General features: G+C 52.8%; 2 protein-coding genes across 4 annotated transcripts in view; one reads left to right on the forward strand and one right to left on the reverse strand.

The window, feature by feature from the left end:
- Positions 1 to 846: 846 nt before the first annotated feature.
- Positions 847 to 14,534, forward strand: SASH3 (SAM and SH3 domain containing 3). Of its 2 annotated transcripts, XM_042973794.1 has the most exons (8): positions 849 to 1,101; positions 7,790 to 7,885; positions 8,601 to 8,747; positions 10,248 to 10,386; positions 11,631 to 11,779; positions 11,929 to 12,138; positions 12,289 to 12,439; positions 13,008 to 14,534. In XM_042973794.1, exons 1-8 carry the CDS (start codon positions 1,045 to 1,047, stop codon positions 13,196 to 13,198), a joined length of 1,140 nt encoding a protein of 379 aa, XP_042829728.1. In that variant the 5' UTR covers positions 849 to 1,044; the 3' UTR covers positions 13,199 to 14,534. The 2 variants fall into 2 exon arrangements, with proteins under 2 accessions (XP_007085523.2, XP_042829728.1); XM_007085461.3 differs by lacking the exon at positions 7,790 to 7,885 and having other exon boundaries at positions 847 to 1,101.
- The window catches only part of ZDHHC9 (zinc finger DHHC-type palmitoyltransferase 9), a 45,088-nt gene continuing 39,139 nt past the window's right edge, over positions 10,394 to 16,342 (reverse strand). For both annotated transcript variants that reach the window (XM_042973792.1, XM_042973791.1), the window contains one exon: positions 10,394 to 11,445. In XM_042973792.1, coding sequence (XP_042829726.1) covers positions 11,365 to 11,445 — 81 coding nt within the window. In that variant the 3' untranslated portion in view covers positions 10,394 to 11,364. The remainder of the gene's footprint in view (positions 11,446 to 16,342) is intronic.

Consider the following 16,342-nt stretch of genomic DNA (forward strand, 5'->3'; position numbering starts at 1 on the left):
AAATCATGTCTTTTTCGTGGTGATGGCTGTTGTGATGACAAATATATGGGGGTGGTCAAGGAGTTTTGACTCCAGGCATGACTGCTGTGGTGAGGACGGCAGTCAGCATGGTTGTGGCAGTGGGGATGATAGCTGTAGGGAGACGGCTGTAACCATGACTGCAGATAGAGGCAGATGGCTGAGAGTTGCTGACTACATGGGTGGTTGTTCTAGCAAGTGGCTGTGGTAGCATTGGCAATGACTGCAGCAGTGACAGTGGCGGGGATGTCGTGATGGCTGTAAAGGGTGATGACTGTAGGAATAACTGTTGTAGGGGTAAGATATTGGGGTGACTAGGTGGAATGTCTATAAAGGTGACAGCCGTGAGGCTGATGATTATAAGCTGATGGCAATGATGAGGACTGTGGGGGTAACGGCTGATGGTGCTGACTGTAGGGGTGATTGCTGTGGTGATGATGGCTGTAAGTGTGCTGATGACGGTGGGGATGACTGGTGGGAATGACATGGTTGTAGGGGTGGTAGTGGTGGTAGCAATGACCTTGGTGATGCAAGGTGACCAGGAGCATTGGCTTAACAGGCAGAGAGACATGGTCCAACTTCTGGCTTCTGGCTTCTGGTCAGTGAGATAAGAGGCGTGAGTAGGCCATATAATGTCCAGTTGATTGGCCACCTGCGGGGAGATGGAGCAGGATTGCTGATGATTGACATGAGATGGCAGAGTAGGGACTTTTCTCTGCTTCTTCAACCTAAGAGCCGTCTGCATCGGAATCTCTGGAGACTGAAGCTGGGACTTCCTTCCTCCCTAGGGGCCAGCAGGGGCTGCGATTGCTGTAAGAGCAGGTCACGTGGCGGGGCTTCCTGTATGCTGCCGCCGCCGGGTGTCCATGGCCCGCACCCCCAAGCTGCCACTGCAGCAGTCAGAGTGGCGGCCAGAGGCTCGGTCCATGCTGTACTCCCTGGACGGTGTTAGCGAGGCTGAGCAAGAGGCCTCGGTGTCTCGACACCTAAGATTGCAAGGACGGAGCGTCACCAGGTCAGAGGACCATGTTGCGCCGCAAACCCTCCAACGCCAGCGATAAAGAGCCCACTCAGAAGAGAAAGGTGAGGAGCATCTCTGAGAACCCACTCCTTCCTTCCCTCTGGTCTCTCAACCCATTCCCTCCAGGAATCTTAGAAGTGGGAAGAGCCAAAGGCCATACGTTGTGTCTGTAGGCAAGGGCCAAAGGGCAGTGGGGCAGGGGCCCAAAGGTTACTAGAGTAGCAGAACTACAGAAGAGACTTTCAAAAGCTAGAGAAGCAAGGTTATAGAATAGACTCTTAGAAGTCTGGAGTTCTAGAATTCAACTCCACAACGATGGGATAGAGACCTAAAATTAAGGGTTAGAACCCTAGACCAGAATTCAAGAATCACAAAATATAATTCTCGAGTTGAATCCCAAGATTGTACTTAATTCTCTCTCCCCTACACTGGTCCTGCCACTACTTCTGCCCAAGCGTGGCCTCTCAAGAGCTGCTCAAAGGGCCCTGCTGGGCCACCCGGTTAAAAGCCATGATACTCCTGGGGCCCCTACCCTGTGGCCATCGCCTGGACTCTGCCCCCTTGATTCAGTTCTGTTGCAGCTCTCCAGTACCACAAGAGCGGCAGCCAACTAGAGAGTGGGCCCAAGGTGATTTCTATACTCAAGAAAAGGGTCTCCAATGCTGAAGTAGAATGCACAGGGTGTACAAGTTCTTCCCAGGTGGGGAGAAATTATTTGTGAAGACTGAGAAATGAAGCTGGTGAGATGGGAAGGAGGAAAATTTCAGTGGAGGGATTTTAAAGACCAGGAAGAAAAGCAGGTGCCATGGGCAGCTGAAATATTCCTCTTCCTGGAGCGGAGGCCCAATAGAAGATTACTTGAAGACTGCCAGATCTAGATTTCCCTAAGTTGGATTTGAGGATTTCTAGACTTATTCTTTGATTCAATTATAGGATTTTCCCAGGCAACCAGCAAGTACATCCCACACATCCAGCGGGATCCTAGGACCATCACAAAGCAGGCTTGAACCAGGCCCAAGAGGCCCAGGACTAGCTCCCAAGCTACACTCTGGGGCCTCCAGACCCTCACTCTGCCCTGCTGTTTTCTCCTGGAGCCCAGGTGCCCTACGGGGGAGCCCCTTGTCAGGGGAGCAGCTCCCAAGCGGAGGCCCAGCCAGCTGAAAGGCTGAGCCCTGGGGCACTGGGGTGTGCCTCCTGCCCCATCTCAGGTCCTGGGGTGGCTGCCACTTCCGGCTGTACACTCCCCACTCCAGATGCTCCTCTAAGGTTGCAGCGGAGGTGGGCAGAGGCGGGTAGAGACTCATGAGTCTTCACACAGGCTCTGCCACCACCATCCAAGCCCTGCTTGGCGCTCGGCCCAGCAGGCTTACCATTGGCTGCCACCCCTCAGTGAGCAGGTCCACTTCCCCTTGATCTCTGGTTGATGGGGGTGGGAAGCAGAGACTGCCTTAGACACTGCTGGGCCCCAAACCACAGGGGAGCTGAGCTGGAGGAAAGGGCCTGAGAAAGAGCTGACACTTTGACAGTGGGACCCTGTGTACCCCAGAGGCACACAGAAGCCAAAAGTCCCTGTCTTCTTCCATGACTTTCCTTATCCAGATTCTGTTTGGTGACTCGGCCTCTGGGATTCCCACCACCCCCACCCCAACAGGCTTCTCCCAGGAGAAGCAAGGCCCATGTGGCACTCTGAGGTCCATGTCCTCTAGGGAGGATCATCCAGGCAAATCCCAACCCACCCCTGCCTGAGCCTGGGCCAGCCTCCAGAGCCACTCTCCAAGCCCTGCACTGTGGAAATGCCCTTAGCTTCCAGAAGGTAGGGACAGCATCTTCTCCAGGCCCGGAGGTAGCAGCACTGCTCTAGTGCTATGACCTTGGGCAAGTCCCTTCTTCTCAATGGCTGAAGTTGATGTGATGGAGGGAAAAGCACAAAGACAAATGAGGCTTCTTTCTCCTGCCCCTGCTCCTCATCCCAGGCCTGCCAAAAAAGAATGTGCTGGGCAGGGGGCAAGAAAGTGGGGTTGAAATCCTACAGGTTCTAGGTGTAGGACCTTGGACAGTTCATTGACCTTCTCTGGGCCTTGGTTCCTTCATTTTGGAAAAAGGGGATAGTTCTTGATCTGCACATCTCAGGAGGTTGTATAGATCGCCTGGAACAATCAGTGTGAGAGTGTTCTGTTATGTGCATGCATGTGCACACAAGAGGGTGCGTGCTGTAGGCATGGGTGGGCATGGGGAGCATGCTGCAAAGAAGATAGCCTCAGTCCTAGCCCTGAAGTGGAGGCAACAAGACTTGAAAGCACTAAGAGCCTGCACCAAGGGAGGACTCACATCAGGTGCCAGGTGCTGCACGTTCACCCATATCTTAGCTTGTTTGCTTCGCATGTCAGCCTTGTGACATAGGAGCAGATCTTGTCTTTATGTCTGTTTTATGCCCAAGTCTCAGAGAGGTGAAGTGACTTACCCGAGTGCACACAGACAGGAAGCTGCAGAGCAGGGATCCAAGCCAAAATTTGTCAGTCTCCAGAGTCTTAACCCCTTCTCTTTATACCCTCGTGTCCCCCTACTGATCCCAAAAGCACTAGGAAACTCTGATGAGCATAAAAGACTCAGCCCACCAGTAAGAAAGCACACCTCTACATGACACCCTTACCAGCATACACTTTGTATTTCCAGTGCTTTCTCATTGCCCATAGGCTAACTAACACCCAAGTTCTTTGGCATGGCTGGCAAGGGCCTTCCATGGCCTTTTCTGCTCCACCTCCCACCATACCCACTATACTCAGAATGTTTCTAACTCTCATTCTTGCTTAAACTTTTCCCGGCTCCTCCTGGAGAAATCCTGGCTCCCCTGCATGGAGCAACTTAAATGTGCCTCCTTCTCCATGAAGCCCTCCCAAGCCCTTCCTCCTCCATGCTTCCACCCGCTCTCCTGGAAGCTCCCTCCAAACACTGCCACAGTTGCCATTACACTCAATCCATTCCTGTACTGGGAGGCAACTCCGTAAGCTCTGAGCACAGCAACACACACAGGCTTCCAGAGTTGCAAACCTGAGTTCAAACTCCTGCTCTTGCTGCTGCCAGTTGTGTGACTCTACCTAGGACACTTCATTTCCCTGAGTCTCAGTTTCCTCAGCTGGGCAATAAGGACATAAGACAGGACCGTGGTGAGGCTGGAGTGAGCTGGTATGCACGAAGTGCTTGGCAGGGTACAGGGTACCTGGGAGGTACTTAAGCCCTTTCTTACTGGACCCCCACATATGCACAGGTCAGTGTCTAGGGCCTAGGGGGTGCTGGGTATATGGCTGGTACAATGAAGGAGCTGAGAGGGTGGTTGCAGAGACACCCAGGGAAAGCCAAGCTTCCTTAAGAAGTAGGGGAAGAAGATGCCAATGGGGAACAGTGTGAGGCTCTGAGGGGCTGAGCAGGGGAGCCTTCCTACAGGGAGCAGCATCTTTGAAACTGGAATTGAAAAGCCTTTCTATGGATGTATAATATTCATTCAAAGAAGTGCATAAATTATAAGTGTTCCACTCAATGAATTTCTATAAGGCAAACATTCCCTCACAGGCAACACCCAAATCAAGAAGCAAAGCACTTTCGTGGTGCCCAGCTGGTTCAGTTGGCAGAGCATGCAACTCTTGATCTCGGGGTCATGAGTTCAAACCCCATATTGGACATAGAGCTTACGTAAAAAAAAAAAAAAAAAGCACTTCCAACATTCCAGGAACTTCCTTCATGCCCCTGATTGTCACTACATGCTCTCTTTTCCTAAGGATCACCATTATCCTGACTTCCAACAGCATAGCTTAGTGTTGCCAGGTTTTGAAATTTCTATATGAGGAACCATATAATGTACTCTAGTGGCTGACCCCTTCTGCTCAACAGTGTATCTGTGAGATTCATCCATATGTTGGGGAGAGCTCATTGCTATGTACTATTCCCTTCCATGACTCTGTTACAATTCCTGTATCCATTCTACAGTTGATGGGCATGTGGGTTGTTTCCAGTTCCATTGGATTGTGAAGGAGGGGAGAAACTATGGGTGACAGAGAAGGGTGGAGTTTTCCAGGTGGGGCACACCCTGGGTGAAAGTACGGAGGGGGTCAGAGGAAAGGCTAAGCACACATGGACATTTGCTGAGGGGTTGCTATGTCAGCGCCTTCTATTCTCACAGTGACCAACGAGGTAGGTGCTCTTGTCTTCATTTTACCCACAAGGAAATAGAAACCCAGAGAAGTTGAACTCTTTTAGCTTTGCACAGCTGGTCAATGGCAGAATCAAGATGTGATCACTTGTGAGCTGACAGAGACTAAGGATCGGGGAGGTTAAATAACTCACTGAAGGTCACACACCCCCAGAGTTGAACTCACCAACATCTGATGCCAGAAAAGTAGCTTTTTCCAAGAGGCCCACATACTCCTCTTGGACATGGAAAAGGGGCCAACAGTGTATGGTACTACCTCCTGCCCTGGGCAGGACCCCCCAGGAAGGTCTCACCCCTTCACCTGGAAGCCAGGTGGAAATCCAAAGGGGCTCAAGGGTTTCAACCCATACATGGGTGGGGGATCATTTCAGAGTCACCAAAAGGCTTTCAAATATTTGTGGTTGTCCCTCAGGTTGGAGGTAGGCTGGGCCAAAGTCTACCCTGGCTGGCCCCCACCCCTAGTCACCTGAAGAACATGTTTAGTTTTTTCCCTGTACCTGGGTTGAGGAGTGGCCAGCAGGCCCAAGTCCCAGCACCATCCCCACGGCCATTTTGGATGGTTTTCCTCCCATTTTGAGCTAAAGCTGGGACAGAGGGGCCCTGACATAAGGTCTTGGGGGCCAAAGGCCCCCCTCCCAGCCCCCAGCCTGCAGATTAATGACAGGAAAAGGAAAGAACTGCGGCCTGGTGGTGAGTTTACTCTCCCCAACAAAGCCCACTTCCGGCCCCGTGCCTGCCCTCCTGCGTGCTTTCCTAGGCTTGCCAGCCCCTGGGGCTTCTAGGGCGACTCTCAGCCTCCTGGTCTGCACACAAGCTAAAGGGCAGTGAAGGGAAGGCCATAATGGTCCCATCGGTCTATAAATAGCAGCACAGCCTGCCCTCCTTGGGCCCAGGCCAGCCTGGTGCCCACCCTCTCTCTGTTCCCTCTTTTCCAGGCAATAAGAGGAGGAAGTTATCCAGGCAGCTGCATCCTAGCCATTCAAGAGAAGGAAATAAACAAAAGGTGGAGGAGAGAAGGGGAAAAAAGGGGGGGAAAAAGAGGAAAGAATAGTGGGTGGGGAACACCAAGGAAGGAGGATGGAGGAGACGCATGGGAACCACAACAGTCACCCTGTGGTCATGCTTTCCCCTCCCCATGCCCACTCGCTCCCCCCTTTTCCATCTCTCCAGTGTAGCACAGAAGAGGCTTTCTGACTGAGGCTGTAGGTGCTTCATTTGGGCAGCCCTCATGGTGGTAGTGTCTGCTTGGCATGACTGCTGACCTAGTTTCTGGTCAGCTAGTTGGCTGCAACCTCTAGGAAGGTGTGGCCCCTGACCCTGATTGCCTATTTGCCTTTGGTCAAGACCCACCAAGAGAACTAAAATCCCCAGGAGTCTTCGCTGTAGTCCCCAGGAGTAGGGGCCAATTGTGTGTGTGTTGGGGTCAAGTGATACTGCCCCTGTCCTGGGGGGGGATTGTCACTGGACCCCCCTTTCATAGGAAAGAGGATGTGAAACTTTCAGCTTTGTGTGGGTTTGGGGCTTCGGTTCCTCAAGCCCTTATCTCTGGTGTCTGCAGTATATCCAGCTCTATCTGTCTGGCCATCTGTGAACCCTGGTTCCTGTGTGTATCTCTGGTCTTGACTGTTGATCTTGATTCAGGCTCAGCCTTCACTTCTTGTGTGTAAAGCCTGACTCTTTACCTGCCTGGCCCTGGTTTCTGGCTGCCATCTTGCCATGCTCATGCATATACAGTTAAGAACGCTCATTTCCTGAAAACAACCTCATCAGTGCAAACCACTGGCAGGGTTTAAAAGTCCAAACACTTGAGCCAGCCCGTCATGTTAGTGGGCTAGTATGCTGAGATGAAGAAAGAAAATGGCTGCTTTTTTTTTTTTTTTTTTTTTTTTTTTTTACTAAATTAACCCCAATAGTTCATGTCCCAAATCTGTTGGCACCTTCTACTGAGGGTTTCCAGAAAGTATAATGCCAGGCCTAACTGATTCCTGGGGTGCGACTGCCTTGCTCTTCCAAGGACAGATTCATCAGGTTGGAGACATCAATGTATGTGCCATTATCACTGTGACAGGGACACCATGCTTGAATCAGATCCAGGGCAAAGAAGCCACTGTGGTATTGGGGAAGGTTTTCTCTGTTATGTAAATGTGATGCTATGGTCGTGCTGAGGTATGTCTCTAGTAGGAGATATGCTTTTGCCCAGACTCATTTAGTATTTCACTGCAAAATTCTGGAGCCCAAACTTCAGGTACTGGTGGAAATGTGCGCTTTGTCTGAGGCCTGGCTGAGGTCACAGGCTCCTGAAGTCTGGAGCTTGCCCTGGGGCCAGCATTCAAGGCTATTCTTGGCTGAAGAGCAGCAAGCAGCCAGGTACCTCCAAGTACATCTGGATGCTGCACCTCATTAGCCCCAGGTCCTCAGGGCACACGTGGGCACTCCTAGCTCTGGGCTACGTGCGGTGCATGTGTCAGGAGCAGGGGACAGCTCCTCGCTCCTAATTCTGCCAGCCTTTTTCCAGCCACTCATGGCGGCTCCTCTGCCTCTTCTAGCTCTCACTCCAGCGCTCCAGCAGCTTCAAGGATTTTGCCAAATCCAAACCCAGCTCCCCCGTGGTGAGCGAGAAGGAATTTAACCTGGATGATAATGTGAGTTGCTGAGGCTCCTCCTCCGGGGATCTGACTGCAGGCCCCGGGTGGGGGGATGGCAGGGTGGGGGAAGAGGAGATTTTCAGACTGAGGAAAGCCTGCTTAAATACAGAAGGCCCGCCCTCCCACCCACCGAAATTCTGGGCCCCAAGAACTCAGCCGCGTTCTTTTCAATCGCAAATTACAGTGGATCCTAGAACCATACGGGTTTGAATGGCGCAGGTACACTTGCAGGCGGATTTTTTTCAATAAACCCAGGACAGTACTGCAAATGTATTTTCTCCTCCTTGTAATTTTCTTAATACAATTTTCTTTTCGCTAGCTTACTTTATTGTAAAAATACAGTATGTAGTACGTATACATACAAAATATGTGTTCATCAGCTGTTTATGTTATGGGTAAGTCTTGTGGTCAACAGTAGGCTATTAGTAGTTAAGTTTTGGGAGAGTCAGATGTTATACATGGATTTTCACCTGCAGGCAGCGGGGGTGAGATTTGAAGCCCCTAACCCCCACGTTGTTTAAGGGTCAACTGTAATTATCAAATTAACTACAGATTAATAGGGCTGATCAGGTACAGGACTAGGAGGGAAGGGGATGGGGGCCTCTAACTTCCACCCCCTAATCCTCTGCCAGGACCTGAGGGCCTCCTTCTGCCCTCAGATCCTGGACCCAGGATCACCAGTGTCCCTGGACCTCCTCCTTTGTTGTCACAGATTCCAGAAGATGACTCAGGTGTCCCTCTCCCAGAAGATTCCGGGAAGAGTGGCAAAAAGCTGGGGAAGAAGTGGAGGGCCGTGATTTCCCGAACCATGAACAGGAAGATGGGCAAGATGATGGTGAAGGCCCTGTCAGAAGAGATGGTGAGGCCTGTGGTCCGGGGGAGCAGAGGGGGATGGGGAGGACGGGCACTGCTCTGGCAGGGTGTGAGCATGACCACCTTGACAGCCACTGCTCAGGTGCCATGCCTGAAGGCCTGATTCAGTACCAGAAGGAAGGTCATACGGAGGAGAGCTCACTCAGCCGTGGACCTGGCAGCAAGGCATAGTCCTGAGGGAGCAGGGGTAGGATCTGAGGATGGATGGGAGTCTGGGTATCAGAAACTACTGGGAAAGGCAGCCCTAAGCAGGGGGGCCGCTAACAGGGAAATGAGACTGCCTGAAGCAAATTCATCCACCTCAACATCTCACTTGGAACCAGCGTCTGGGATTGGGAAGACTTGATTCGAAGAGGGGCCCCTGTGAGGGAAAATAGAGAAGGCTGGCTCCAGCCCAGGGAGAAAGGGTAGGACAGACAGCTGTGGGGCCAGCACATGTCAGGAGCTGAGGTCACACAGTGGGTGTGCTGAGCTCAGGGCTCTTACAGAAGGTGCCCGGCCATGGTGTGCTCTACTGGCTCGCACTGGCTCATGCCGGCTGGGGCCAGCAACTGGTCAAATTTTCGGGAATTTTGTGAGTCAGACGTGAAACCCAAACACTGCTGAAAATGAGATTATATGAGCTTAGAATTAAACAAATATTACAAATAAGGAGACGACCGTCAATCTTCAGAACTCATAATTTCCCGACTCTTCTACTCTCTCTTACTATTCTCTAAGTTCTTGAGGGTGTTTGCATCTACAGTCTCTGTGTGGTGGCATTAGCCTATCTGGTGTGCTGCTCGGTCAGTGACTTCGTACCGGTGCCTTGACGTCGGCTGCTGCGGGGAGGATTCCCGACACAAGAATTGGCAACTGCTATGAATCGGGGCTTTTATTCCTAGGGAGCCGGTTGTGAAAGGGCCACCACCACACTGAGGTGTGGTGAAGTGGAGGAGCTGGAGTCACTCCAACTTGTTGTGGGTTCCCGTGTGGCCTTGAGGACGCTCCTCCCTTCTCCTCTGTAAACTCGGGAGGGTCATCGCACTACCTTTTGGTGTCACCGTGAGGATGAGATGAAATGGCGGGCAGGGCTGGCACATAGGAGCCCAGCGGAAAGCAGCTCCTCTCCAGCACCGTGGTCTGCTGGACTCCACCCTAGCAGCGGCGCTCAGTGCAGGCTCGGGCACCGAAGCCCTTCCCGCGTGTACGTTGGCACTTGAGGCTGACCGAGCACATTCACGTGAATGTGCAGAGTCCAGCAGACCACGGTGCCGGAGAGGCTCCTCATTCCATGAGAGAGGCAGGGCAAGGACTGTCATTCCCACTTCACAGAAGCGGAAACTTGGGCTCAGAGATGCCAGGCAGCCTGTAAGCGACAGAGCCCACGCTCGAGCGAGGCCCCACTTCTCCACGGAGCCCAGGCCCGTTTCCTCTGCACCCGGAACTGCCCCGTGTGCATCCCAGTCAAGGCCTCTCAGGGCTCCCTGCCTCCCCTCCCCTGCAGGGAGACACTCTGGAGGAGGGCTCAGCCTCCCCGACTTCGCCAGACTGCAGCCTGGACAGCCCCAGCCCTGAGAAGATGGCACTGGCCTTTTCTGAGCAGGAGCAGGAGCTTCCGGCACTTAGCCGCCAGGCATCCACAGGTGAGTAGGGGCCAGAAGGGAACATCTGCTGAGTCTGGAGAAAAGGACTGGGTTAGGGCCATGCAGGTGGCTGTCTGGGAGGGAGGTGAGAGAAAGGAACCTTCACAGTTTACCTGCTGGGAACTTTCCGAGCCCTCTCACGTTAAATTTTCACAACAACCTCATGGTGCCAGTACTATCATCCCCACTGTATTGATGTGAAAACTGAGGCTCAGAAAGGTTTTCACTTGCCCAAGGTGACCCAGTCTTGAGCTCAGGTCTGCCTAGAGGAGCTGCCACTTGCTGTCTCCAGGCCCTGGAGGGGCCCAGGGTCAGAGGAAGAGCCCCATTGCCCTCTTGGACTAGCCCACCCCCACCCTCCCAAGGGGAGGTAGAGGCTACAGCGCCTGGGCCTCTGACATCCCAGGCTGGGGGTGGGGGTAAAGGGTCTCCACCTGGGCTGGGAAGACAGCCTCTTGGACTGCAGCCCTTGGTTTGCTGGGCTCAGGGCACCACTTGGCATGTTCTAGATGTCTATGGGGTTGGACAGCCCCTCCTGGAGGAGGGGCTGCAGACTCTGGGCCGCAGACCCACAGAGCCACTGTCCTCACTCCTCAGGCTAGTTCTAAGTTCTATGCTCTTTCTCTGACTCCACAGACACCTCCCTGCCCCCACCGAAAGCCACTTATAATGCCCTCCATCCCTCCCCTCCCAGAGAGAAAGAGCCTGTCTGAGTTTCCATGTCATGTTATAACCAGACACTGAGTCTTATTAAGTAGAGAAAGTAAAATATTAGTTTAGGTTGTGGTTTCTCAGGTGCAAGGTGGCTTCCAGGAGCACTAGAGTAGGAGTCAGGAGACTCGGAGTCTAATGGCCCCAGTGCTACCAATTGTAAGTTGAGAGACCTTGAGCTGTCAATTGTCCTGTCTGGTCTCAGTTTTCCTCTTCTGTTCATTGGTGTGTTGGCCCAGTTGGTCTCTAGAGGTCCTTCCAAACTGCTCATTCTTTAGTCCATGAGCCATTTCTCCTTCTGTGGTCAACCATTTTCATGTCTGTGGTCCCAAAGGTAAAGCTGTGCTCCTGCAGGGTGGTAGAGGAGGTGGGTCAGAATCCCTTCTGCAGTGTGAGACTTGCCGGAGACCAGCATTCTTCCCCAGCATGAATCCTAGGGATTTCTAGCCACAGCCCCTGGAAGGTACCTCCCGGGTACTGCCCCAGCTGTCTTAGGACAAAGGTGACCCTCCTCCCTGCCCCATATCCTGCAGGCAGTGAGCTCTGCAGCCCCAGCCCAGGCTCTGGCAGCTTCGGAGAGGAACCACCTGCCCCACAGTACACAGGGCCCTTCTGTGGCAGGGCACGAGTCCACACCGACTTCACTCCCAGCCCCTATGACCATGACTCGCTGAAACTGCAGGTAAGGTTGGCATGTAGGCCTCTCCTGAGCCGGGAAGGCTGTGCTCATAAAGGAGCCTTCCTTGAGCCAGGGTATAAGTGTCCCTGGAGGCCAAGGGAATACCCCTCCCCTCTCCCCTGCTCCACTGTGCTCTCCTGTCCTCCCAACAGAAAGGAGATGTGATCCAGATCATTGAAAAGCCACCTGTGGGCACATGGCTGGGCCTGCTCAATGGCAGGCTGGGATCCTTCAAGTTCATCTATGTGGATGTGCTGCCTGAGGAGGCCGCAGGACCTGCCCGCCCCACCCGCCGACAAAGCAAGGGCAAGAGGCCCAAGCCCAAGACTCTGCATGAGCTGCTGGAGCGCATAGGCCTGGAGGTTTGAGCTGGGACCTGCACTCTAAGATCAAGGGAGGCACACTTGGCCCAGAAATGGAGGCTAGGGCATGGTCGGCTATGTGGGAAGGGGGGGATCCTGAGCGGGGGTGGCTTGTAAGTGGCCACACTGGTGGTCTGCCTCTGCCCGCAGGAGCACACGTCCACCCTGCTGCTCAATGGGTACCAGACACTGGAGGACTTCAAAGAGCTGCGGGAAACACACCTCAATGAGCTGAACATCATGGACCCACAGCACCGGGCCAAGCTGCTCACAGCCGCCGAGCTGCTGCTGGACTACGACAGTGAGTGGGTTTAGGAGCTGGGTGTGGGGGTGCCTTCAGGTATTCCAGGGAGGGGAGGCCTGCCCTGGCCCTGCCCTCTGAGCACACTCAGCCCCAGGACCCCTCTGCAATGGGAAGGCACTTTCCACACTCCAATTCCAGTCTCAGGCAAAGTTTGGCAACAGAGGGGTCTTAGGGATGATGGGGTCCAACTCCCTTTAGGGTCAAAGGGAGACTTAAGGCCAGAGAAGGTAAGGCATGTACTCAAGGCCTCAAAGCTGGGTAATAACAGAACCAGGAACAAGTGCAGCTTTCCCAGCTGCTAGCTGGGTGCTGAAGAAGTTTGAGCTCCTGGGCTGGGTTGCTGCCTTGGAAACCACTCCCACATGGTTCTAAGCCAGAAAGGGTGAGCAGGGTAGGGATGGTGGTGGGTGCCCAGAGGGAGAGACTGCCTATGGTAGACTTCCCAGAGTCCCTACCCCACACACAGGGACTGTGGGACTTTGGAAGGGGCCCTGGGACTTTGGAAACCCCTCCCAGCTAAGGCGTAAGCAACCCCATATTCCATCTCCTTCCTTTGCCCCGGCAGCCGGCAGCGAGGAGGCGGAAGAGGGCACCGAGAGCAGCCAGGAGCCAGCGGCAAACACAGTGTCTGAACCCAAGGTGGACATTCCTCGAGACTCTGGCTGCTTCGAGGGCTCAGAGAGCGGGCGTGATGAGACAGAGCTGGCGGGCCCTGAGGAGCAGCTGCAGGGCCTCTCCCTGGCCGGGGCGCCTTGAGGCAGAGGCGGCGGCACAGGCCAAGGCTGGGCCCCAGCAGCAAACACTGGGGATGGGCCCGGCCTCCCACAGAGGCCCAGACCCCAGAGGACTGGTGCCGAGTCCGGCCCTGCTCCCCTAGCGGTGCCCAGGGCTGCGGAGGCCGGCCAAGGCCCTCCCTGTAGGCTTGGCTGGAGTGGATGCGGAGCCACCCAAGGGCATGTCCCACCCACCCAGCCCCCTCCCTCCACCAGCTACTGACAGCACAGAACTTCCAGGCACTGCCTGCTCCCAGTCACAGCAAGTGGGACATTGCGGGCCCATCCTACCCATGTCCCTCACCACCGAGGCCCCCAAACCCTCCTCACCCTCACACCACTTTCCCCTGTCACACTGCTCCTGAAAAGGGGGGGCCAAGTCAATGTTTCAGGTACGTTTCAAAACCCTAGGGAGGCTGGCCATTTGAAAGGACCCTAACTCATCATGGGTCCATACAGACTTCCCCGAACATGGCTTGAAGAAAGCCACATGGACCTTCCCCACATTCCTTCTCCTTAACTTTTTGAGAGGTCTGGCCACTAAATCGCCATCTGACTTAAACCAAGTGCTTTCCCCAATCAAGGTCTAGGACTGGTGAAGATTAGAGTGGATATCGCTGAGGACCTTGCCAGCTCTGACATTCTGTGACGTTAAAAGTCTGCTGTCCTGTCACCTGTGGCTGAGGACACCAGTGGGGTTTACTGAGGGAGCTGAAGGGACTTTGGGCTCCCAAACGAAACGGCTCCTCCTGCTCATTTGTTCCATACCTCCCCACGTGACTCAAGCCAAGATACAACTTCCCCCAGCTTAAAGCAATATGACCCTCCCTTTCCACTCCTGGCACCATCCAACGACACTTCCCCTGAAGGCCAATGGCAGATAGATCTGACTTCCAAGGACAGAACTGCCCCTCTGAAGCCAGATGCAAGTCTGGACTCAGACTCGGCCCCCTGTAAGGGTTCTTAGAAACAAAGAAAGCATGAAGCTTGACACTGGGGAGCCCACTACCCCCAACTCTGCTTTACAAGAGGTTTTGATGTACCGAGTTCTAGAACAGGAGGAAGCTTATCTGTCGGTGGGGGCCCTCCCTTGATGTCAATACCAAGTCTGTGCCCTGAATTCCCAGAGTAAACCTTCCCCAGGGTCCAACTGGCCTGGGGACAGGGCCCACTATGTCTAGGACGGCCTGCTTCGTGAACACACTTCTCGACCTACTATGAAGAATTTTGGTAAAAGCTACCTTGGGGAAAAGGTTTGGGTGTAAATATGAGGGGATGGAGGCAGATAAGTTGGCAGCAATAAACATAGGTATAACTAATTACAGTCTCCAGTTATCTTGCCTACGGAGAGAGGGTTGGAGGGTCACACCAGTATCCTTTGAAGCTGGACTCAGCAAAATGACCTCCAATGACCTTTCAGGATCATCTGTCCCTTCCCTGAAGATGCTCACTGCCCTTGATCCTGCCAACCTAACACTCCAGTTTGAAGCACTAACTGGCTCTGCCCTCCCTGTTAACCAGCAATCCTCAGAATACAGGATCCCAGAGCCACAGGCCTTGCTGGGGTCTGAGAGTGTGGGTATCTATTTCCCTCTTCCTAGAATGGTTATTGAACAAGAGCCTTGAAGACCTCCACCAGTGAGGAAGGGCCCATGCTAGAGGCTGTCCAGGGTCCAAAAGGGAGAAATTTGGATTCCGCAGGGCCTTCCCTCTGAGGCCACCTCTTTTTGGACCCCATCCTGTCCCCACTGAAACTATAGCAACTCCTGGGAGGTGGGACAGAGACAGAAAAACTCCGTTTCTGCCTTCACGAACTGCACTAGGGATGGCAGACTGCGGTAAGAGCTGCCGCCAGAGTGAACACAAGGCTGCTCTGCTTCCAGGCTTTGTTCTCAGCTGTGCTCACACCACTGCCCTTAGTGGCTGTGGGCCACAGGCAGCTGCAACCATTATCCTCACCAGAGAAACCAGGAGTAGCTCAAACAGCCTCTAAGCTCCAATGGTACCATGTACTTGCTGCCATTTAGTAGGCACCAACTGCGGTACCAGAAACCAAGCACTTGGCCTTTATTCTCTCAGATAATCTCCAAAGTACCCTGCTCCTGCTTCCCCCCCCCCCCCCGCCCAGGTACATGCCATCATCTTCCCACTTTACAGAGGAGGAAACTGAAGCTCAGACAGGTTGAAGAAGTTGAGTAGGGAGTCCGACAACCTTTCAGAAGCCTCCTGCCCTCCAAAGGGCAATCTGACCCTCTGTCATGTGCCTTTGACACCCTTTGACCTGGCCATTCCCCTCCTAGGACTTGATCCACAGAAAGAGCCACACAAGTGCACAGATATATGGACAAAGACGCTCATAGCAGCTTTGTCTGCAAGGGTAAGCAATTGGAAGCAATGCAAATGGGGAATTAGATACGTTGTAGTTCGTTCACATAATACTGTGCAGCCATTAATCATGACATGGTAGAAAAATATTTCATAACACAGGGAAAAATCTTTGTGATTTTTTATTGTTTAATTAAAAAAATTTAAATTATACAATAATGTACAAATATTCCTGTTGTAAAAGAAGTCTGTGCTGGATCACGGGGGGCGGGGAATGAGTACTAAAACATTATTTATAGGGTGATTCCATTTTTATTTAAGAAAAGGAAAACGTACAAAAGAATAAAGACTAGAAAGATCTGCACCAAATGGTTACCAGTGAGACTAGTGTGGCGGGACTGGGGGAGGGAGGGAGAGAAGTGTTCACTTTGTACATTCTTCTTGTGTTTGGATTTTAAAAGTATCTATTATTTTATGTCTATTTAAAAAGGAACAATATTTTAAGTTTTGAAAAAAAAAAAAACTAAATAAATAGGCCCCAACCTCTGGCCTCCAATGTGGAGCAGTAGCAAAGTCATTCTCCTGCTGTCGTTTGGCACAGGCTTCTGGAAAGGTGAGGAGTGGGGGATGAATAACGCACAAAGTACTTAAAATCCACACAAACTGAGGGGACCTTATCAGAGTAGATTCCGAAACCGTTTAAAATCCTCGGGTAATACCTATCTATTAGGCCTAAGCTGGGGAAAGGAAAATATCAGAAAAAGCAAAATCAGACTGAGAAAGTGTTTTGAACTCCTCCCCA

The sequence above is a fragment of the Panthera tigris genome, chromosome X, assembly GCF_018350195.1.
Source record: "Panthera tigris isolate Pti1 chromosome X, P.tigris_Pti1_mat1.1, whole genome shotgun sequence".
Classification (NCBI taxonomy): Eukaryota; Metazoa; Chordata; class Mammalia; order Carnivora; family Felidae; genus Panthera; species Panthera tigris.

Bases quoted from the DNA above. Each gene is read 5' to 3' on its own strand.
- SASH3 (XM_042973794.1), top strand. From the start codon at position 1,045: ATGTTGCGCCGCAAACCCTCCAACGCCAGCGATAAAGAGCCCACTCAG. The intron at 1,102-7,789 runs GTGAGGAGCATC...TGCCTCTTCTAG, and splicing joins AGCCCACTCAGAAGAGAAAG to CTCTCACTCCAGCGCTCCAG. The intron at 12,440-13,007 runs GTGAGTGGGTTT...TTGCCCCGGCAG, and splicing joins GCTGCTGCTGGACTACGACA to CCGGCAGCGAGGAGGCGGAA.